This window comes from Poecilia reticulata, chromosome 19, assembly GCF_904066995.2.
Source record: "Poecilia reticulata chromosome 19, P_reticulata-male-v2, whole genome shotgun sequence".
In the NCBI taxonomy this organism is placed as follows: Eukaryota; Metazoa; Chordata; class Actinopteri; order Cyprinodontiformes; family Poeciliidae; genus Poecilia; species Poecilia reticulata.
In genome coordinates this window covers 19,485,026-19,508,474 of record NC_088848.1, presented here as the reverse complement: position 1 = coordinate 19,508,474, position 23,449 = coordinate 19,485,026, and the positions used below count along the sequence as shown (strand labels likewise).

The 23,449-nt window shown below is 39.8% G+C and overlaps 2 protein-coding genes, 1 long non-coding RNA gene and 3 other non-coding genes across 6 annotated transcripts; 3 read left to right on the top strand and 3 right to left on the bottom strand.

The window, feature by feature from the left end:
• Positions 1-1,022: 1,022 nt before the first annotated feature.
• Positions 1,023-4,456, bottom strand: LOC103481940 (uncharacterized). The gene is made up of 4 exons (XR_536364.3): positions 1,765-4,456; positions 1,519-1,656; positions 1,304-1,409; positions 1,023-1,213 (listed from the first exon to the last, which is right to left on the bottom strand). It is a non-coding gene; the product is annotated as an uncharacterized LOC103481940 (long non-coding RNA).
• On the top strand, positions 4,456-17,357 carry LOC103481939 (cerebellar degeneration-related protein 2-like). Its single transcript, XM_008437776.3, has 6 exons — positions 4,456-4,901; positions 9,756-9,868; positions 10,627-10,775; positions 11,056-11,220; positions 11,301-11,508; positions 11,715-17,357. Exons 1-6 carry the CDS (start codon positions 4,823-4,825, stop codon positions 12,489-12,491), a joined length of 1,491 nt encoding a protein of 496 aa, XP_008435998.2. The 5' UTR covers positions 4,456-4,822; the 3' UTR covers positions 12,492-17,357.
• A 346-nt stretch (positions 17,358-17,703) lies between these two features.
• Positions 17,704-17,776, top strand: trnar-ucg (transfer RNA arginine (anticodon UCG)). The gene has a single exon. It is a non-coding gene; the product is annotated as a tRNA-Arg (tRNA).
• Positions 17,777-18,122: 346 nt separating this feature from the next.
• trnam-cau (transfer RNA methionine (anticodon CAU)) lies at positions 18,123-18,194 on the top strand. The gene has a single exon. It is a non-coding gene; the product is annotated as a tRNA-Met (tRNA).
• A 2,047-nt stretch (positions 18,195-20,241) lies between these two features.
• Positions 20,242-22,379, bottom strand: mrpl58 (mitochondrial ribosomal protein L58). The gene is made up of 6 exons (XM_081600395.1): positions 21,380-22,379; positions 21,134-21,158; positions 20,980-21,039; positions 20,764-20,846; positions 20,458-20,627; positions 20,242-20,378 (listed from the first exon to the last, which is right to left on the bottom strand). The coding sequence occupies exons 1-6, from the start codon at positions 21,545-21,547 to the stop codon at positions 20,294-20,296; spliced, it is 591 nt and encodes a 196-aa protein (XP_081456521.1). The 5' UTR covers positions 21,548-22,379; the 3' UTR covers positions 20,242-20,293.
• A 333-nt stretch (positions 22,380-22,712) lies between these two features.
• Positions 22,713-22,784, bottom strand: trnaq-cug (transfer RNA glutamine (anticodon CUG)). The gene has a single exon. It is a non-coding gene; the product is annotated as a tRNA-Gln (tRNA).
• Between the last annotated feature and the right edge of the window lie 665 nt (positions 22,785-23,449).

Here is a 23,449-nt window from a genome sequence, read left to right as displayed (position 1 = left end):
CAAGAGCCGCTTGGAAGTAAACGCTTCCCACATATAAAGCAAGGCAGGTTTGTAAAAAAAAAAAAAGACAAAATAAAGGTTAAAGTCAGCAGCAGAGTGGATGAAAGAGACAGCAAAGGGAAGTGTAACACAGAGTGAAACGCAAAGTTATTTCCTCAACACCTCCTCGCTTGATCTCCTTGGTGGGTGGAGATCTGTTCATGCATGTTAAAGTTCAGTCTTTTGTAAGACAAAATATTGTTTATAAAAATCCTTAGAGGAAAATTACATAGATTCCTGTCACATTTTCACAAATAAAAATTTGAAAGGTGTGGCGTACATTCAACCTCCCTGAGTCAATGCTTTGTAAAAAATACAATAAAAAAATCCATTTGCTGTGATTACAGCTGCAGTGACTTCAAGATACGGCTTGTATGTGCCACAGATTTTCAGTCGAAAATCGGCACGCAGACTTTGCCCAGGTGAAAAAAAAGTATACTTTAGTATACTAAATTTTAACATACTTTAGTATACTTTTATCGATGTACTTAAACTGTACTATTTTGGAACAGCTAATTTTGTGCTTAGTATACTTTAGCAGTATTTAAATAGTATTAAATTACAACTAATAGTATATTTTAGCATACTATACGTACTTTTTTGGAACAACTTCAAGTGTACTTAGTGTATTTAAAGTATACTTTTTAAATATATTTCAGAGCTTTGTTATTATATTTTGATATAATTATTATATTTTGAGTGTAATAATTCTGTCTCAGAATTATATTAAAAATATACATTTAATATACTTCAAATATATTTAAAATATACTATTAATATATTAATAATGTATTTAAATTACACTTAATTTTTATTTTTGATTTCCTGCTATTGATAATAAACTACAATTTTAATTACTCTTAATTCGTCTTTATTCCTACTTTCCTATTTTGTAAATGACATGCATATCTACACTACAGTACTTATATTGTTTTAGGCTACAATTACATGGAAAGATTAATTACACAAGATGCCCAAGGTAATTCAAATATTTTGTTTTATTACCGACATTTTAAAATTGTCCAATTTTACTCACAACTTTATGAACTTTACATAAATTATCAGTTTACACATCAAAAGTGAACACATGAACATAAAAATTTAAGTGTGACAATAAAACATGACGGTGAGGATCAACGACAGAACATTCCCGTTCACTGCACCTTACAGGAACCTACAAAAAAAAACAATAGAGCAATTAAACAGAGAAAACATTTGTATTTAAAGAGAACAGAAAAATGGCAAATAAAAAAATAATACTTACAATTTTAAGACATTGTGGACTCGCTGTGTATGTGACAACATAAGAACTGATGATGATTGGGACCGGATGATTGGGGTGGAAAAACATTTCTGGGTGTCTTCTTTGCCTGTTTATGTTAGAAGTAGAAAAAAAATAGTCAGCAATGTCATAGAGTCAGTTGATGTTGGCATTAACTATGAAGCTGATTAAAGTGTGGACTTAAGGAGACAAACTACCTTAAAATCTTTCCATCCGTGTTCTGAACACACTAATCCTTGCAGGGTGGTGAGAGTGGCTGGTGGTGCCCATCTCCAGCAGCCATCAGATGAGAGGCAGGGTTCACCCTGGACAGGTCACCAGTCCATCACAGGGCCCTGAAAGCCAACAACCAATAAAAAAAGAAAGATAAATGTTAGATTAACAAGAAGAGAAAAATTATTTCCAGTTACCTTTAAATCAAATCATGTTTATTAAGCACTTGCCGTTGGTAACACAGCAGTTTTTGTTGTTGAAAATGTAGATAGCTCCTCATTGAAAAAACAAACTTGCATCATGAAGACGATGTGGAGGTTCATCCTTAGAGCTGGTTGGTGATCTGGTGGAGTCAGAGCTTCTTCTGAGACAGGAAAGTCTTTAGGTTTTCTAAAAACCTGATTTCTCTGGCTTCCCCTTTCATCTTCACTTGCTTAGTTAGACTGCAAACATATGTTGTTGAAGATAAAATCATTGATGAACGAGTTAGAACAACCACCTCACAATATCAAAGTCTCTTTGTCTTATGGAGCTTAATTAAAACCAGGTTAGTTTATGAATTAGAGTATAAGTCGCAACAAACAACCTTCATGCAGTTATAACATGAAGCTGATTGATTGCTATAGTAATAATCATACAAGTCACAATAAAATAAACGCCACACCTTTCAGATTTTGATTTGTGGTTTAGAAACATGAACAAATTCAAGCGCATGACAACCTCTAAAAGGTATTTTTTTCACGTACATCTGTTTGTGCGTCACATCTGTATGCAATAGGCAGGAGATGAAATAAAAAAACTTTCTGATTTCACTTTAGGGATTTAAGATGGGAATCATTTCCTCTTTTAAGTAAAACGAAGCTGTGTGGGATTCTGAACAGATGGCCATTTTAGAAACTTTTCTTTATCGGTCAAACCTCCGCTGTCTGATGTAACCGGAGGTGGTGACTGCTCATACGACTGTGTAGCCAAGTGATTAAGCCGCACATGATGATGAGTCTGTCACAGCAGCGTTTGATAGAAGACATTTCCCCCCGTGCTCTGTTGGTCAACGCAACCACGGCTGTTCTAGATAAGGCCCTCGTCAGGTACATGTGCATGAGAACACCTGTGTCAGGTTGTCGTCTGCGACAGGATAGCTTGCAAACAGTCAAAGTCCTGAAAAGAAGACAACAAAGTGGATAAAGTAATAAATTACTCAGTTGTGAAATGGAGAAAACAATAAATGAATCCCTCATTTATATGGTTTATACTTTTAACTTTTATACCATGGAGACGCAGGATGGTATGGAAGAGGATTGGACCACCAAAAATAATTCAATAACATTTTGACTTTAGTCAGAATCCTAAGTGCATATCAAGATTCAAATAAATATCCAAACATTATTGTGTGTGAAATATGGTGTTAGTATGTTTTCTTATTATTATTGGATTTGTGAACCTGCACTTTATCCACACTGAAAGCCTGTCTAAATGTACTTGGTAGATTTGAGTTTGACGACTGTATTTGCCTAATTGTGCATAAGCAATTCAAACATTTTTGATTCTGAGATTTTAAAAAAAGGTAAAAATTCGGAGATTAAAGCAAGAATTTATATTTTTGTAAGTTGTATTTTATTTATTTATTTTATTAAAACAGTTTTTCTTTGTAAATGAGATCTTGGTAAAAAAAAAGATTTTTGAGGAAAAAAAGTCTGATTCTTTGGTTTTTGTTGTAGCTGTTGTATAGTGGCCCTAATCCTCTTCCGTGCACGTTAAGATAAACAGGAAATGCAAGTTGTGTTGTTCCCAAACTGCCCGACAATCTAAATCAGGAAGTCGCCCTCTAGTGGTGTAATATGTGAACACGGTAGACCAGACCATTATCTGACACTCAATCAATTACAGAATATTTCATATTGTACTGCTCATTGTACGGAGTCCAGGTCAGGCCAACAAACAGAAAAACAGCAACAACAAAAAAGAAAAAAAAAGGAAAAAAACTGAAGAGCTCCATCTCAGACTCTACAGAGTCTGGATGTTAAATTTAAGTTGGAAATAGTTGAACAAGTCTGGCTTGTTTGGAAAAGTTGGCAAGAAAGCTGCAGTGGAGTTAGCGCAGCTAGCAGCAAATTAGCATCTAGCAAACTAACTTGGACTACTTTCGCACTGAGTGTAAATAGAAATAAATGATGCTTCGTAAAACTAGCACCAGTAAAACATAAAAGGCATCAAAATCATGTGTAATTAATCTATTGTACTAAGGTTGCCTACACTTTTAAGTGAAGGCAATTGTTTTTGTAGATGCTTTCTAGGTCCACCACATAAACAAAAATCAAACAAAATTGATCGAAATTACTTGTGCCATGTTGCAGCTAAAATACTTGTTGCACTATTGATTGTCTGAGTTCTTAATCGTGGACCCTCAGCTTGACCTTTGATGACCAATAGAAACATTCATTATCTTTTAAAATGATACCGGTGCAAACAAAAAATTTTTTTTGACACCGACTGTGTTTAATTTGATCTCCTCTCAGACACCCTCCACTGTTTTGAACAGGTTAAGCTCCAGGCGGATCTGGACCAACCTGTTTGTATTCGGACTCCATCATTGTTCTGGGTCAAACTAATAGCAGTGGTTTCATCTGCAAACTTCATTATAGCATAGATCCTTTTGTTCTCCGGTTCAGATTTAGTTGTATTATATTTTATTTTTCGGTCAGATGTCAGCTTTAAATACAAAATCCGTTGTAGTAAATTAATTTTACACTAATAGGATTACGCGGACAATGTTATCTCTGTCTTCGTGTCCGTTTTGTACGCTTGAGTGGAGACAAAAGCGCGGCCTATACGAGCTGAAGGTGAAGTCATCGCGAGTGTGCAGCTGATCAGAAAACAGGGAGAAAGGAAGTGGCGGCTGTCGCAACATCCCTGCCACGTCTCTGCAGCAGCAGCAGCAGCTGCGTCGGCTGGCTGGGGCTCCGGGATGGGCCGGTGCTGCTGGGTTCATGTGTAGAGGGGATGCGACTGAAGGGAGCAGCAGAGAAGCGGAAGGAGAGAGGAAACACGTAAAGCCACACTCCCTCACTGAAGGAGAGAGAGAGGGGGGGAGGAAGAGGGAGAGCCTGCCGCGGAGCAGCTCCAGGGAGAAGACCGCTACTCTGCTCCGAGACTCCTTTCTGCCGCCGCCGCCGCCTCCTCCTCCACCGTTGGAGGGGGTTATTGTTCCCGTCAGGAGAAGAGAGGCGTGGACGGACTCATTTCTGTGGGTTTATTATTCGTTCACGGTTCGGACGGAGCGGGACACCCATGCTCAGCTCAGGGAGAATGGAGGAATTCGTCACCGAAGAAGAAGAGCCGTGGTACGACCAACAAGACCTGGAGCAGGGTAAGACAAGACACCGACCGACCGACCGACCGCAGCATCCCGTCCTTCAGCCGCTGCTTGGCACCGCCGGCCGGCAGCTGAACAAAGGCTCTCTGTGGAGCTCCCCAGGCCGAGGCAGAGATGTCACTTGGAGCTTTAATGCTAACAGGGAATTCACGTTGCAGAAGCTTCTTCTTCTTTAACAACAATGCATTGACAGCATGCCAAGTAAGGAAGGGCCTTCACATGGCCAGCATCTATTCAAGTGACAGAACTACTGGGTTAAGTCAGCTGACATCTATTACTTCAATTTTGACTCCTAACAGCTTCTTTATATTTTGGAGAACATTTATTTTGTAGCCTTATTTTGACCGAAGAGATTTATGGTTTTTGGAATCAATAACATGGAGACATCCTTATAGGCAGACCTTAAATAGTCCAAGTATAGCAGTGCAGTGAAGGATTTGTTTTGAAATGCTTTATTATTATTATTATTATTATTATTATTATTATTATTATTATTGACACAATAATTGTGAAGGATAAACATTTTCGAATATTTTAATATAGATTACTGGCCGGTAGCTACATTTACTGCCACCACTTGTAAGGATAAAAGAAGTATTAAAATCATTTAATGTTCTATTCCAGTTGCAGAATTTCTTTAAAAACTTTAATATAATTACATTTATTTAGTGGCAAGAGAATTCTAAAGTTTAGAAGTTATAATTTTTTTTTACTAGAATCACCATAACCCTATTATATTACTAACTTTTTTTTGTTTTATAACATTTCACAGGCATCCCATCACCACTTTTGATTGGAGTATCTTCTTAAAATAATGTCTTCAGTCTTTTCTTTTATTATTATTTTTTTTTTACCTAAATCATCTTTTGTACAGAAAGAGGTGATTGATTTTATTTTTTTTATTTTTTTTCAAAAATCATGTTTGTCAAAAAATTACTTTGGTTATTATTTTAAGGCGGTGACTATATGGTGGAGAAAAAACCCCAACAAAACAAAACAAACTACAAACCACGAAGAAAAAAAATACTTCCTTTCGTCTTCTTCTTCATGGTTTTCGCCAGTAGTTAATCACGTGACTGGTGTGACGCGAAAAAGTGTTTTCATTACAGTTGTGCGAAAAGCATCTATTTCGATACGTCTGAAGAACCACCCTTTCCTAGCGCAAAAACGTAAATTTTCTCATTTTTATTTTTAAATTGGCGTGTTTCCAGTAAGCGAATTTATTTCCGTAATTTTAATTTACGCAACTCTGTGGTGAATTCAAATGCAGCTAGTGAGAGCTTATGTGGAGAGAGGTTTTCCTTCGATTACTGATGTTGGAACCTAATTTGAAATCGTTCAAACCTCTTTCCATTCAAGGCCCCATCTGCTCCTTCCATCCCGCGACTTTCTGTCGGCTATTTTGTTTCGATTCCATTACTTTAATCGAATTACATCAGTCTAGAAAACGCATTGTACTCCGTTCATTCAGTTTGCTGTACGCTCAGACCGACCGCGCGCGCTCAGATGTTTTGTAGGACATAATTGAAGTGATTGGTGAGTCATCAAGTTCTCCGCACCACTTACTTCGTTTCCTGTCTTCCTCCTCCTCTTCCTCCTCACCGCCTCCCGGTTGTAGTGCCAGCTAATTATATAGGAGCGTTTTCTGTGGCTGGGCTGAAATAGTGCTGATGTTGGGAATTTGGCACGTGCACACACACGAGCACGCGCTAGCTCGTGCGTCGATTTTCAAACCCACTGTTACTTTCCGACACAAAAATAGATACTCGAGGATCCTTTATTTATTTACAGGAGCTTAAAAAAAAAAAGGAACCAAATGGAACTGGATAAATGAAGTAAAAATAAATAACATTGATATGAAAATTGAAACGACAAAACAAAACCCGCAGCGAAAGCTGTGTCTGATGGAGCAGAGAGGATGTCGGAGTTGATGGAGCAACGCTGGGCTTCAAAGTGCTGACTGCCCGAGCTCATCCCGGGTGACATTTCTAAATGCTAGTGTGTCAGTAAGGAACACCGCTTTCATTGTGTCACCTTGCCGTCAGGCAGACAGGCATCAGTGTTATTTTGTTTTTTTGGTTTTTTTTACAACATCAGATAGGTCAAGGCTAACTTTGTGCCTGTTTGGGATTAAAGCTGGGGAAGAACACAATTCGTAACCAAACACTAGTGGGTTTTGCTTCTGGATCTACTTTTATTTTTTATTTTTTGTTAACTGATGTGAAATAGTGTTAAAAATCATTCAAGTTACCAGACTCAGAGTTTCTCACTGTTTTCTTGCTCAGCAACTGTAATCTGGATGACAACTAAACTAATGAACGCGATAGCATCGCCTGAGGTTAATTAAGGCCTGTTGCGATAACAAACTTTGTTTTGACGATAAATTGGCCCAGAAGTTATCGCGATAAACGATAATATTGTTGTTTTGAGATCATTTTCAAGTAATACAATTGTAATAGCAGAACACATTCTCAAAGGTCGATAGACTTTAAATGATGGACATTTAACACTGGAACTGGAAGACATGTTTATACGAAATAAACAACACAACAGAAACAACAAATAAAATAAATGGTAAAGTCTCCGTAAACAAAATTGTCCTTCAAAAAAAAAGAGGAGAGGGGCTAGTACAGACCAATGCACCAGACTGAAGACTTTTGTTTCCATTTTTTGGCAGAAAAGAGGCAAATGATAAATAGTACAAATGGAAATTAGTATGCTTTATTCAATTTATCATGCAATCGATTTATTTATTGCTTACTAAAGCAATAAATAAATCGATTGCATAATTTATGACAGACCTTTGTCCAAGATCTAAATGCACGGCTTCTGAGAATGTTTACGCTTTAGTTTGGTTTTCATTTGACTGTAACATTTCTTGCCCGATAAACTGCCGGTGTTGTTACTTTAGCCTGCTCTGCAGTGGCGCAAAAAGTGGGTATGCAGGGTATGCAACGCATAGGGGCGCAGCACCAGAGGGGGCGCCAAAACCCCGTCTGGAGAGGGCGGCGCACCGATGATGTTTTCCCTTACACTTCTGCGCGCCTTACGCTCCTTCACCTCGCGCACATAACGAGGTAAATGTAGCGAGTTTTACCCTTCACGTATCGTCGCCTCGGGGGGGGCTGAGTGAGCGTCGCTCCTTTACCCTGACGTTCCTTCCCTCGGTCGGGGGGATGGGGGGCGCCGATCTATGTTTTTGCATCCACCTGAATAATGTGTAGTTGCGCCACTGCTGCTCTGTACAGTGTCTGCAGCAAAGGAAAATGGAAACACGAGAAGTCCTGTTTTCCACATTCCATTGAATCTCACGGGTGATATGCACCTACCGAGACAACACAGCTGTGGAAGACATCGGGATATTTACATATAAAACCATAAACTCACTTCTACGAGTGGATCCACTGACTGGAAACAGAAATTGTTTTATACGGCGTATCGGGTCATAGCTGTAAGCTATGGGGAAACAGGGACTTTAGAGGTTACAGAGACGGTCTCTGCTCCTCTGAGGGAGGGTCCCAGCTCTTCACATATTGTGTGAAAACGAAAGGGTCTTCACCCTGTGTGACATCATCCTGTGTGGGTCACTTTCAGGTCTGTGCTGAGCGACAAAGATTGATTTGCAACTTTGTCTTCTTGGCTAGTTGGTTCTCTTTCTTTTCTCCTCCTGACCCACCTACTGACTGCTTTTGTCACAAAATGTTTTGTTAATTTCGTCTCTATAGCAACTCGGGGCAATTGAACACACAACGACAAATTTAGTATCTTTTTTTTTCTTTTGTTCCAGTTGCTGAAATTGGTACTGGAAGTGAAGTTCCTAAATGTAACATCTTGTAACATTTAGTAACTTTATTCCTACTGAAAAGAAATTGATCACAGTTGAAGACTTTTTTTTTTCTTCTCACGTCAAGTAAACGTGAAATTGTGAAACCGTTGCGGAATATTGCAGTGGCGATTTTCTGAGTTGTTTTCTTCAGATTCTTTCGTTATCTGTACAATAGTGATGCATTCTGGGCACACGATAAATGAAATAAATGTGATATATTTCGATATATTAGGCAGACTAATTATTGGAGAAGTTAGTGGGGTTTCTGCTACTCACGGTTATTAATAAACAACCCAAGTAGAAACATCCAAGTCGGCGTACTACTAGCTGATGTTCACCACTCCTTATTAGCATCGGGAGCAGGAACGTATAAGGCATGTCCTCTGGCGCTCTTCTTTTTTCTTTTTTTTTTCCAGATATGCTGCAGTCCGCATCTTGCTGACGCCCGGCAATGTGGGCCACCAGGTCCGCTGAGTCAGACCACAGCTAGAACAGAGAGCGACGACAGTGACTCATCTTACTTTGGATGTGCATTTAGCTCGGTGTGGGAGCCTGGATGGAAACGCTGCCAAAAGAACACTTTTATTTTAAACTTTCATCATAGAGTCTCCAGCGTCTCGCTGTGCTGCATCTCAGCAGAGAGAGAAATTATTTTGGCATCGGCGCCTGACCTTCATGCGTTAGTCGCCGGGGAGCGGAGAGGCCTGGCTCTCTGGCTTTCTTCTATAATTGAGCCGCTTCGCTGCAGAACGAAGGCGGCGTGACGACCCGTTTTATCGTCCCGAACTCTATTATTCCCTCACCTAAAATAGAGCAATGTTCACCATTAACTCTGGCAGTGATAATATAAATTATTCTGCTATATTTAGTATTTTACTTCCAGAATAGTCCACAATCTATCTTGCTCCATCTTTCATTTGGTGGCATAAATATTCATCCATTCATTCATCATTCACTTTTTTTTTTTTCCGGTATTCTTTGAATCTGGCTCCCTTTATTCAGCGATTCTCTTTGTTTCTCAGATCTCCACCTGGCAGCAGAGCTGGGGAAGACTTTACTGGAGAGGAACAAAGAGTTGGAGGACTCTTTGCAGCAGATGTACATCACTAATGAGGAACAAGTACAAGAGATTGAGGTACGAACCTTGAGTTTCTGTCCAAGGACTGGTCAAAAACTCAACAAATCACCCCGCATCACTCCGCTCAGTCATCATGCCAGTGCAATATCCAGTGCAACCAGTTACCTCCACAAGTTAGTTAATTTTAAACTCATTATAAATCCAGCTCTCTGATGAAGGAAGCCTTGTTAGAAAACTCGTGACCAAACAGCATCAGCAGACGGAGTAGACGTTGAAAACAGGGTTTTTTTTAACGAATCAATATCCTAACTATGTGAAAGTGTAGCATGGGATATGGAAACTTTAAGTTTTTTGTTTCTGTTTTTGTAGATACAACAGTTTATTCATTTATTGCACTGATCAAATGAGGCCAAAATGTAACTTTTTGACACGTATCCAAACATAAAAACAACACCGTACATCATCCGCGTCGTTAAGTTGTTCAGAATGGATCGAGAAAAAATGCAATCCACACTTTTTAGATTTTTATTACTAAAACATGTTGGTCTGTCACATGAAACCACTGCAATTTCACCAAGAGTTATTCATATATTAGCAAGGCCCTCTAAGTGTTAGCATCATGAACTTAGCAACAAGTTTTTTCTGCTCCCACATCACTCCTCTCACATCCTGGGTCATATGAGCAGCCATGTTGCTGGCGGTGCCTGAGTTATGTTTTTAAATGTTCAAGCTGACGTTTTAGAAATGAAAAATGTGCCTAAATCAAATTATTGCTGTTATTTCTGTCACGTCGGCATTTGTGTTTGGCTCTCTAGTACCTGACCAAGCAGCTGGAGGTCCTTCGGGACATGAACGAGCAACACGCCAAAGTGTACGAGCAGCTGGACGGCACGGCCAGAGAACTGGAGCGCACCAACCACACGCTGGTCAGGGACAGCAAGGCCTCGCAGCAAAAGATCGAGAGGTGTGAAGGACGGAGCGCTCTCCTGACCCGCTTTAATCGTTTGGCCGTCATTCATTCCTTTTTTATTAGCGCTTAAATGTAAAGCAGGGTTTACAGAAGACTTGCTACGGTAGGGCAGTCAACCAAATAAAACAAATAGAAAGTTTTGCACTTCAGTAGTTTCATCCTAATTAAAGTGTCCAACAATGATTTCGTTTCAATAATGATTAATCACAATTAATCTGATTAATCGTTTCAGCCCTAAGTTGTGTGCCCTTTTTTGTTTTGTCTTCTGCTCCAGCTTGACAGGGACTATTGAGACTCTGCAGAACCAGGTGGAGTCTCTGTCGGCGCAGGTGGAGCAGCTCCGCTCGATGGAGCAGCTCCGAGTCAGGAGGGAGAAGAGGGAGCGACGCAAGACCATCCACTCGTTCCCGTGCCTGCGGGAGCTCTGCACCGCGCCCAGGTGGGCGTTTTCTGTTCAACCGATAAGCATAAAGCCCAGAGGGGAAAAAAAGAGTAAAACTCCAATGATTTTCCTGCTAGGTATGAGGATGAGTTTGTAGTGGGCCGGGCCGAGAGCTTCACTTTGGAGGCCAAGAGTCAGCCGTGTGAGGAGGACAGTCAGCACCTGAGGGAAGCGGTGTCGGCGCTGAGAGCCGCCGTCCGGACTGAGAGGGGTCGAAGGGAGGGAGTGGAGAAGGAGTGCAACCTCCTGATCGCAGAGTTCTCTCGGCTGCAGACGCGTGTGCAGGTTAGAGAAGCAAAACGATTGCTTTTTTTTTCTTTTTTTTATCGAGCCGGTTTGTTCTACAAGCTAGCACATCTAGCAAGAAATATAAACATGTCTGACGAGTAAACATCTGCTTTTTTTTTTTTTTTGCAAGATCTAAGTGGTGAGCTGATCGGAGTTTCACTCCTTCTCTCTCTCTCTTTTTTGCTTGTTTTGCTTCCTGACAGGACGCGGAGAGCTGCCAGGCTCGCGTGCGGGAGCTGGAGGTGGAGCTGCAGGAGCTGCAGCAGCTCCGCCGCGCGCGGACTTTCCTCCTGAGTGCTGAGGACGACGGTGTCGCCCTGACCCAGACCGTCCTCAGCATCACCCCGGAAACCGACACGTTCCTGGAAGCGGAGGATGGCGACGCGGGCGGCGGAGGCGGCGGCGTGCGGGAGGAGGCCGAGGGCGGAGGCGGCGTTGGAGGCCAGCAGCTGCCGGAGTCCAGCCCCGTGAGGAAAAGCTGCAGCGACACGGCGCTCAACGCCATCGTGGCGCGGGATGCGTCCGGCCGCAGGAGAGGCAGCTACGCCCTCCACGCCAACAGCGTGAGGAAGAGGGGGATGTCCATCCTCAGGGAGGTGGACGAGCAGTACCACGCCCTGCTGGAGAAATACGAGGAGCTGCTGGGCAAGTGCAGGCGACACGAGGAGAGCCTGTGCCACGCCGGCGTCCAGACTTCCCGTCCCGTCTCCCGCGACCCGTCCATGAAAGACTGCGCCGTGGGCCCTGTCCCGGCGCCTCCCCCGACTCCCACCCAGTCTCCCTCCACTCCCGAAGCCATGGAGAGCATCAGCAAGCAGGTGGAGGCGGTGGATAAGCGGCTGGGGCAGAACACTCCGGAGTACAAGGCTCTTTTTAAGGAGATCTTCTCGCGCATCCAAAAGACTAAAATGGACATTAAAGCTACCAAAGCCGCCAAAACGAGCAAATCAGGCAAATCGGGCAAATCAAGTAAACACTAAAGTCGACGTCGACTGTACAGATGAGGATGTTGGTGCTCTTTGTGAACAAGGGGCTAGCCTAGTGTACGCAATCTTATAGAGGATGCTGCTACTACAACTAAAGTATTAATTTCTTCCAGAGCTAAGCTAAGCTAAGCTAACCCAGCAGGAAATCAACCAAATCTGAAGTGCATGCCTTCCACCCTAGTGAACCTTCTAGAAAATGAATCTGTTACATTTTATTCTTCTCCATTGTCTTATTTAATTGAAAGTACAGGGGGAAAAAAGAGATTTGTAGGCCGATTTGACTGCCTTACTTACTCTACAATATTACAATTATAATACCACAGCTGGCAAAATGTTTCAGTTTTGCACTTTATGTTCAGGTTTAAGTAAAATAAGACAAATTGCCTCTTAGAGGGGTGGAATGCAAATGTAACATTATAGTCTCAATAGTCAAGCCAAATCTGTTTAGTACTAAACAAGCTTGACTCATATTTATGTACTTCCTGTAACAGAGGTTGATCTTACTTACGAAAACCTATATATGGCAAAACCTTAAAGCATTTAAACCATAATTATATTTTATTGGGATTTTATGCAATAGACCAAAACAATGTAGTTAATTATCGTGAAAATGATCCAGGTTTTCTTTCTACAGTTTTTAAAGATAAAATCTGACTGCTAATCTGACATCTGTTCAGAGAATCGGCTTCAAGATTCTGATTTTTTTATTGTAAATGAAAAAACATTTCTCTTTTTTTTGTCATATGCATCTTTGTCTTGATCTATCCTACAAAAATCCCAATTAAATGCAGTGACATTTGATGTGGTTGTGTGACCTAATGTGAAACTGATCAAGGGGTGTGAATACTTTTGTGAGTTGGGGTGTTTCAGACCACTGTGCTGCCTGTGTTTTGGCCTGGAGGTGCTCGTCATAACATGCTACGCTAATTCTGTCAGCGCTGCTAAAAAAAAAAATGTAACTAAGTCTAGATAAGGATGTGATTAGTCTATTTGGTCCTGCGCTTTCTGCAGGTATACCAAGCGGCTACATTGACCTGAATAAAAGTGAATCCATTTTCCAAAGCGAACTGGACTTTGGGGTCACTTTTGGGCCAAATCTTACCTGCCTATGTACCTGTGTCTTAACTCCTGCATATGTCTTTGTCTTAATTACAGTGAAGATGAGCTATATTATGTTTTGTTTGTAAGTTCTTTTGGGGTGGGAGTGCCTTCATCCTCTTCAGCTGCTCCATTTTGTTCCCACTTTGACATATAAAACTACATTTGAGTTAAATAACATAAATGAAAGGACGTTTTGGCTACAATATGCAGTTATCATGACATGAGTGTTTTATATTCCACCGTGTACATGAACTGATTCCTACTCTCTGCACCACGCTCAGGGATAGACGGTTGCAAAACATTCTCAACTCAATCAGATGTCCCGTTTACAGTTCTGTGCTCATTTTCATACACTCAGTAAATATTTCCATTTGCCTCTGAAATCAGAACTTTGATTCAGGTCAGAATAAGAATTCAGTTCATGAATAACGTCCCACCTGATGTACTTCAGTTCTACTTCCTAGCTAAAAAACAAGTCGGGCTTGCTAGTTTTTGAGCTCCATGACCAGGATACTTACTATAATATTGATGATTATGATAATTATTATTAGTAGGCGTTAATTACAATATATTTATGGCGTTTTGCGAATTGAAATGCTGAAGAAATATGTACAGAGCTGTATGTGCACAAGGTTAAAAGAGATCTGAACCATTAAAGCGCAGAAGGCGGTTTGTGGCTTCAACTTACTCTGTGTTTATACCTGTGGCAGCCATTTTGGATTTTCAGGCCAGTATTGGTGGGATATCTCCCACTTACCAAGTGTAAGCTTCACACAGCATTCCAGTTAATCTCCCTAATCAGAGACAGGATGGTTTTACCTTTTGATAACGATTACAAGCTAAAGTTAGCCTATCTTGTTTTCATGTTAGCGGTAGCTAAACGGATTCATAAAGTTAATTTCCTACCATTCTGAGCAAAGATGAGTTCTAACATTCGTATCACATTAATGATCACTATAACACAGCATAATTCATTAAAACTTATGTATTGAGCTCTCTCTCTTTTTTATTTTCACAGCTAACAAATTACACTGGTGTGCATCTACAACCAATCTTCCCAAATGTCTCTGCTTTGCTCCCAACATTAGCATGCTACTTCATAGGATCCTCACACAGTAATGGGAGTGCTAATGGACATTTGTAAAAGTCTTTTTAAAGGCTTCTTTCACATGCCACAGGAAATTGAACAAAGATCAAGTTCTGACAGCGTCTTATGCTGCATTCAGTTCATTTGTCGAGTCAGAAGTTGGATCTTTGAACCGAGTTTAACTGTGATCCAGTTCCAAATTGGAAAAAACGGCGAGATTAATTCGCTGGGATGCTTAGTCACCTTGCTAACTGCTGTTAGCTATACAAGCTAATAGTTATGTACTTCACCACATTTTGGACTTTCTGGATTTATTTGTGTTAGCTAAAATTATAATGGTCAAAAAAGCAAGTAAAGAGTTTGTTTTTTTCAATTTCAATAATCAGTTTTTAAGGTCACAGTTGGTGAGACTTTTTTTTTGGATAATTCTTACTTCTATGGAGCTTTGTGCTATTTTTTTACAGCTTCAAATTTATAAAATGTAATTTCTCAGAATAAATGACACACCTTACTGAAGTACATACTTAAATCAAACATAGAGTGCTAAGAAATAAACTTTTTTTTTAACATAAACTGAAAAGGCATAGACTTATTGAACAACACTTAAAATGTCTGTCAACATGGTGGTGCTTGGAAAAACTTGGTTTTTTATTACAAATTCTAAGTAAAGTTCTTTCACAGTCTTGAAAATTTTGGAAACAGTTAGGGTATGGGACTTTTTTTTTTTTTTTACTGTTTTCCAGGTCTGAAATGACAAGGGTAAAACGGTATCAAAACATATTTGATTTTGCAGGTATTATTATTTTCCCCAAAAAGAAAAATAATAATAGATTCTTTATCCAAACAGGTTGCTCTTGGCGATGACTCCATCCCTTCTCAGTGAGATATACTTCTATAAATAAAGGAGAAAAGAAAATAGCGAAGTAATAAACAATCTGTCTTTGATTTGCACACCACATTGACATTTTAGCATTTTATCAACCTTCTCACTGAATATACACGCTATTTCACTCACTGGTTTTTTGGCCAATTTGAATTCGGGTTGAACTGGGCCTTTTGTCTTTTAATTAGATCATATTAAATGCCAAGCAAAGCGATAAAAGTGCTATTTTGGGACTTTATTTCCAAGTGAAATAAAGGTACAAGTGTTTACTAATTGTTTATCTAATTTTCATGTGTTTTATGATATTTCTGTGTCTCATGGCAAATAGAAGAATAAAAGATTTTGAAATAAATCTTGTCTCTGAAACAGAAAATCCAAAGTTGTTTCACCGGTTAAGACTATTTTGAGCTCCTTTAAACTGAATATTTTGTTCTCAAATGTTATAACAGAAAAACAAATCTAGACAAAGAGTTTAGGATAATCTGTAATTGTAAAATAAAAATGTCTTGGGGGGCGGGGGGGATACAACAACAAACAAATGGAGTGATCTTGCATGAACTGGCATTACAAGGCTTTTTCTCACTGCTACAAACTCTGTCACATTACACTAGTAATGTAGAACCATGTAAAATCTCAGTAAATTAGATGGAAAGTTGAATGTTGAGCCACAGTTTGTGCTTCTTTAAAGTTCCTCAATGCTACCTGCTGGCTGTGCTGTACAGTAAACTCTCGTGTTTAGTGTATAAACCGGGCATTTGAAAATGCTCTTGAATGTTTGGGAGGAATGCGCTGATTGGTCTCTGAGATTGTGTAATAGTCTAAATACTGAACATGTTTTTTTACAGGAACGTGTGTAGGCACAGGCAGTTGTTGGAGTCAATGCTACAACTCACCTCCCAGTTGTTGTTTGTGGACAATGACAAAGATTCTGTTGTCATTGGTTGGGGGGGATGGCAGATTGCACGTGACAAACACTCTACATGTTGAATCTCTGGAGATATTCTGTAGAGATTGTTTTTTTTTTAATACAACAAAAGTATCAGAGAGGTTTTTCTTCAATTTACTCTTGACAGACACACTGTGGTAGCTGATGTATAACAAGTTAAAAAGGCTTCAAACCAGGGTTCTATCTTAACACCCAGCAATCTTACCAAACTCTTATGATAACCTGCAACACATTGCACCTCTTGCGCAATCTGCAATGCCTTTTTTTTTCTGGTAACCTTCAATATACAGAGCTGTGTTATAATGAATGTTGTTCTAACTAATATTTTTGTGTCTAACTCCTCACCTACACTGTCAACATAACCATGCCTGAAACTTTTCTAGACATCATATGTGACTCACTGGTCTGTAAGACTTTTAAGAGACCGGAGGCTGGATGATTATTAAGATTAGTTTACAGCCTTAATAGGAGTTTAATTATACAGTGTTGTGTATTTTAGCATAATTAGAGCTAAATATAATTGAAGGGCAGCAAGCGGAATTTTAGTGTTGACAAAACCATGCTAAACCAGGGTTTATGGCCCTCTGTACTGCACTTGAACGCAACGTCATTTGTCTGACAATTTTCGCTGTCTTTATTTTCGTTTTTTCTTTAAAAACACTTTATTTGCCTATGTATAACTGTCTATAACATCAAACTATTTATTTACTTTTCCCTTTATATTTTACTACCTTGTTTTAATGATTTGCAATGTTCCGTTGTATTGCCGCCATTGTTTAGATTAACTCATTATTACTTCATATCATAATGAAACATCTATTAATAAAGAACAAGACAAATGCATTTATCGTTTTTGTGTGTTTTGTGTGGGGCTGAATTGTAAAATAAAAAATAAATCTAGACATTATATGTCTTATTATAACACTTATTATATATACAATAAGTGGTTCTTTAAAATGTGAAGAAACGAAGACAAGTGTCTGTTTTTCAAGAAAAAATTAAAGACATTTCAATACTATGTAAATTGACACAACTCAAAATATATGTAGTGGCCAGTTTTATTTTTAAGGACTCGGTGAGTTTGAATGACGCTTTGTTTCAGATGTAATCACAAAATAAGAATTCATCGTCCATAAAATCCTCCGTATTCACGTATCTCTAGTGAAACCCGAGACCAAATGAATACTCAGACCGCGTGGCCTAATGGATAAGGCGTCTGACTTCGGATCAGAAGATTGAGGGTTCGAGTCCCTTCGTGGTCGACTTTTGCAAATATTAATATTCTCTGCTTCAGGTAATGTAGTCTCGTACCCTAGTCGCTGAACAAACGACTCCGTAAGGCAAAGGTGAAGAGTATAAATACTGCTAGTTTTTAATAAAAAGTGTGTTTTCTGGTATGCCATCCTAGTCAGGAATTTATAACAAAAACCAAACCAAACCATACAAACAATATGGATATACACTCACCTGAATAAACCAAAGCATCACACGCGTATACACTTTATATACAATATAACGAAATATATGATAATACACAAAACCATTCGATGTGACAATGTCCGCGTCTAATCATTTAAGTATAGTCACAGGGGTTAGTTTTCATAGCTTAGCAGAGTGGCGCAGCGGAAGCGTGCTGGGCCCATAACCCAGAGGTCGATGGATCGAAACCATCCTCTGCTATGGAATTGTTTTATTTTATTTTATTTTTTTTGTTCAATCCGCTTTTATGCAAGGACATTAATACATTATATATTTTTCACAAAGTTTTCTCATGTACGTCGACAGTATTTACCGTTTCTAATATATATTATCGCATAGACTAAGCATCTAAATGTGCCTATATTTCATGACACATACAGAACTTGTCTTCCCGTCATTGAACAATTACATTTGATAACATACGCCAACAGAATGATGAACTATACGGTAACAAAAACAAACCCCGCTGATATGTGTAGCATTATCATTTAAATGATTTCTAGCAAGGATGGTCGATTTTGGCTTCAGTAACTAAAATACGATGGCAACTTGGAACCCCCCCCCCAAAAAAAACATATTTTCTAATGAAGTTCTACTGGACATGCATTATTTGCAACGTGTGTAAGATTTTCAAAAAGAAAACATATGAATATTAATTTTCATTGCAGCAGCTGATCTATAATGTACAGAAATATGTACTCTTCAATATTAAAATCAAAGAAGCTACAGAGAATATATATTTGTCAGAATTAGGGTTTATTCTATCAATCAAATTAACATTTAATCAAGAGTAAGGGAACATTACAAGCCATCGGAGGAAGTAATACATGTGAAAAATCAGATCTGGTGCTTTCATCATCATTCTCTGTTGATTATTTTAGTAGCGTAAGGAACCAATAAACGGCCAATACCTGCTCAACTTATCACCAGTGGCAAAGACGAAAAGCCTTCAAATACATAAATAAATCTTTTATCACAGTAGAACAATCCCACATTAAACAATGAAAAAAAAATCTAAGTTTTATTTCAAATGTTTATTCAGAACATCATTGTTAGAACATCATTGGTAGCGCATTTCTTTGTACAACTGGAAAACACAAGATGCCAGTCTTGGCTGCAATGTTCCTTTTTACTCGTAGCACCTTGCTAGTACCTAATTGGACCCCCGTTCGCCTTCAGAACCTGTTCAATCCTCTGTGTCATAGACTCAACGGCATGTCTGAAACATTCTTCGGAGATTTTGCTCCACACGTGCGCGATGGCGTCACTCAGCTGTTGCAGATTTTCCGGCTGAACATCCATAATGCGAATCTCTCGCTCCACCGCATCCCACAGGTGCTCTATTGGATTGATGTCCGTCGACTGCGGAGGCAACTGGAGTACGCCGAACTCGCTCTTATGCTCAAGAAACCAGCTAGAGATGACTTCGGCGTTATGATGGGGCGCATTCCCCCGCTGGAAGTAGCCATTGGCAGACGGGTACATTGCGGTCATAAAGGGCCGGACATTGTCTGCAGCAAGACGGAGGTAGCCTGCTGTGTTTAAACTATGCTCAATTGGCACTAAAGGACCCAGTTTGTGCCAAGAAAACATTGCCCACACCATGACACCACCAGCAGTTTGAACCGGTGATCCCACGGAGGACGGATCTAGGCTTTCTTGTTGCTCGTGCCAAATTTTGATCCGACCGTCCGACTGCTGCAGCTGAAATCGGGTCTCGCTGGACCAGGCAACGTTTTTCCAATCTGCAACTGTCCACTTCTGATGAGCCTGTGCAAACTGTAGCCGTAGCTTCCTGTTCTTTGCCGTCAGGACTGGCCCTCGGTGCGGTCTCCTGTTGCTGTAGCCCATTTGCTTCAAAGTCCGGCGTGCCGTGCGTTCGGAGATGGTGTTCTGCACGCCTTCGTTGTAGCGGGTTGTTATCTGAGCTACCGTCGCCTTTCTATCGTCTCGAATGAGTCGGTCCATTTTCATCTGGCCCCTGACGTCGACGAGGCATTTTCGCCCACAAGACTGTCGCATGCTGGACATCTTCTTCTTCTCTGACCATTCTCTGTAAACCCGGGAGATGGTCGTGCGTGAAAAGCCCAGCAACTCGGCAGTTTCTGAAATACTGAGACCAGTACGTCTGGCGCCAACAATCCTGCCGCGGTCAAAGTCACTTAAATCCCCGTTCTTCCCCATTCTGATGCCTAGTGTGAACTTCTATACTCTTTCTTTTCACATCTATATGGCTTATATGCACAAAACAAAGTGACCAGTCAGTGTGAACTACAAAACTATCGCTCGATATTGCATCGTCAGTCGAAATCCACTCGTCGGCTGTTCTTGACTGATGAAAGGATTTTCTTCTGTCTGAGTCGCTCTTGGTTCCTCTTCTCGATCCTGCGCAACATATTAAATGACAAACTTGTAGTTTAAACATATACAGAAGCCCAAATCAATTCATTTCACTGGGTATCACCTGGCTGCTCTTAGAGCTACATCTTCGTCTGATGGTTCGCGAGGTCTCTTGTTAGCCTCAGCTACGATGGCGGAGATCTTCTGTATACAGTCCAAGAGGTTTCTCTGCTGACTCCTGCTCACCTCCGAGGTCACCAGGAGCTCCCCGGACTTATTGATGCGGGTTTTGTTCTGTGGAGTTTTTCAAAGTGAAAATGGAATGTAAAACAAACAAACAAACAAACAGGACATAAAAAGTAGACATCAGCTGTAATGTGTGTGTAAATTCTCTAGATGTACAAAATTATACACTCGCCACATAACAAACCTTTTCTACGATTTTTTGTCGAACGTCTTTAGGGATCCAGTCGGCTGTATACACATGAAATCGGACCTCTGCTTTAGTGCTAACTGTGGATTAAGGTCATAACTTTAGAACAAAAACACTCAAATAACACTTTTAGATTAACTGTAGACTTAGTAGCCGAGTCTTCCATTAGTACTTATGGCCCTAAAATTGAAAATTCAAAAAGTTTTTGTTTACCTTTATTAACGTGCTGACCTCCAGGGCCGCTGCTCTTGCTGTAGGACACAGTCAGACGCTCTATGACCCAATAAGGGAGAAGACATAAATAAATAAAAATAAAAAAAGTCAATCAGACTTTTCTTTTTCTTGTTTGATTCATCGGTTCTTTTACCTACTGGAATGTGCACGTGCGTGTCCTGTTGAAGACAAAACAGTAATTGTATTTAATTTTTACAAAGTTAAGAGTTACAAATTATGAGCATAATTTAACACAACAATGGCTTCCAGTTGAAAGGAATCGCTTTGTACTCATCACCATTTTTTCTGATGAACAAATTATACGAGTACAGTCATAACTAATTGATTATTTAGTTAATTTTTTTTTCATATAAACGAAGACTGGTCTTTATTTACGTACCTCCGAAGAGTCTGACCCTCGAGTTACATAATAAAGTTTCGACAATGTGCTGTTGGTTAATTTGAAGATAATACAGCTGAGGTTACCGAGCGGAGGACTAACGTTTACACTGCTACTACTGCAAAGTGAAAATAAGCGTCGAATAATGCAGGTCGCCATGTTGGTCATGAAAGTCTATGCTCTTCCTCTGGTGTTTTATGCCACCTGTAAAGTGTAATACTGCCCCCTACTGAATGAGAGTATTTAAAGAAGATGTGATCATTCTTATTATATTAACTATCCATTTGAGCTAATAAGCTCATATTTAACGAGTTTGGTGGAACTAAGGGTCGTTTTGTACCCCCCCCATAAAACAGCTGTTAATAAAATAAAATAAAAAAACATGTTGGTTCTTTCGTTTCTGAATTTACTGGGAAACTGTAATTGAAGGAGTATACCGCCACCTACTGTACAAAAGTTCATGTTGACTTGATTTTAAGTCTTATTTTCTATATTTACATCTGTAATTAGTACAGATGTGAATGCATTATTTCTGCATTCATAATTGCATGACTGTATTAAGCAAGCTTATTTTTGACGTGTGAAGAAATGAATTCTAAATTAATATACCATAATACAGTAATGTTTGACAACTTCATTAAATAGTAACAGCGTACATATTTTCCTCATGGAAAGATAAGCAAAATGCAATACTGCAGGTCTGGTTTCAACATTTTTCATGCTCCACTGAAATAATAATCACTGTGTTGAATATTCAGCTTTTTTAACACTAGTATTAGTCTCTATGGTATCATTTTAGACACATTTCTCTATGGTATAATTTTATAATAATTCTCATAATTCTGATGCACCGTTAATAATAACAGTCTGGAATATTCTCCCATTCTCTTCCGACTTCTGTTCATCCCACACGCCATTTTCGACGCCTTGTTAGGGTACATTCAAGAATGTTTTTGTTGCAAGCCTTTCACCACAAGCCAGCTCGACCTGCAAGAGACTTTCTTACCCACACAATCAAACCGCTACTCGAGCTCACGCCGAGGACGTACTCCGGGCCGCTTGGAGCTGACTGACAGTGTGTTTACTGTAGTACCCTGGCAGCTGTACACAATGGAGAAACGCTACCGGAAACACGTGTCCTCCACCTCCCCACTGTAGGAAATACGCAATCTCCACCTAACGAAGTTTCGATTTCCGACTTTAGTTTGTGTTTTATTTTTACTACCCTGGTATGCATCGGGATAGCTCTTGTAGCCATTGAAGTTGTCGGGATAGAGTTGTTTTATATGGGAGACATCATAGTCAAAAATTTAGGAGCTTGATGACAAAAGACAGGTTCCACCGAGATTTGAACTCGGATCGCTGGATTCAGAGTCCAGAGTGCTAACCATTACACCATGGAACCATGTGAGACACACGTCAGAAAGATACCTTTATCAACACACGCATAACTGTATTTCTGATATACTTGACATATTTAATTGTTACATCTTAAACGTTGACACTCTAGTCAAACAGCTTGTTTCTATTATATTAAACAATTGTTACTGGCTGGTTAATATGTTTAACGACGCCCCCTGCTCAAATGTTTGTGCTACTTCAAAAAAAGCTTCAAATTTTTATTCTAAATTCAAACGAGTGGCTCTTCCTTCACAGAAGTGCTCATTTGGTACCGCATCGGAACCATTGTTAAATGGTTCGATTGCTGTCCGAAAACAACTAGGGATGGAAACACTGGGTGCGTTCCTTGGCAGTCAGCCTGCGAATAACCTGGGTAGTAATCATGACTAAAGGGTTTAATGGCCCTTCTGTCCTTTTATATTCAAAGCCAAGAGCTATTTCTTCATTCTCGGCACAACTTGTTTCCAACGCAGGCAGGTTGGGAGTGTCCTTTCCGAGCCCAACAATCAAGCGTATTAATTCAGGTGACTAATTACAAAGCATTTTCCCCTTATATATCCACCAATCAACTGGATTGAAGAAGGCCCGCTTCATTCACGTGTGGATCTGATAAAAGGCATGCCTCATTCTGACTGGTACACCCAATTCCTTACCTTTTCACAAAATTGC

What these genes read in the sequence shown, in the direction of transcription:
- mrpl58 (XM_081600395.1), bottom strand. Translation starts at nt 21,547, where the DNA reads ATGACCAACATGGCGACCTGCATTATTCGACGCTTATTTTCACTTTGC. An exon ending in AGGTCAGCACGTTAATAAAG is followed by an intron (nt 20,847 to 20,979) that starts GTAAACAAAAAC and finishes CTTAATCCACAG; the next exon opens with TTAGCACTAAAGCAGAGGTC. An exon ending in GTAGCTCTAAGAGCAGCCAG is followed by an intron (nt 20,379 to 20,457) that starts GTGATACCCAGT and finishes TATGTTGCGCAG; the next exon opens with GATCGAGAAGAGGAACCAAG.
- LOC103481939 (XM_008437776.3), top strand. Translation starts at nt 4,823, where the DNA reads ATGCTCAGCTCAGGGAGAATGGAGGAATTCGTCACCGAAGAAGAAGAG. An exon ending in CCAACAAGACCTGGAGCAGG is followed by an intron (nt 4,902 to 9,755) that starts GTAAGACAAGAC and finishes TTTGTTTCTCAG; the next exon opens with ATCTCCACCTGGCAGCAGAG. An exon ending in TCGCAGCAAAAGATCGAGAG is followed by an intron (nt 10,776 to 11,055) that starts GTGTGAAGGACG and finishes CTTCTGCTCCAG; the next exon opens with CTTGACAGGGACTATTGAGA.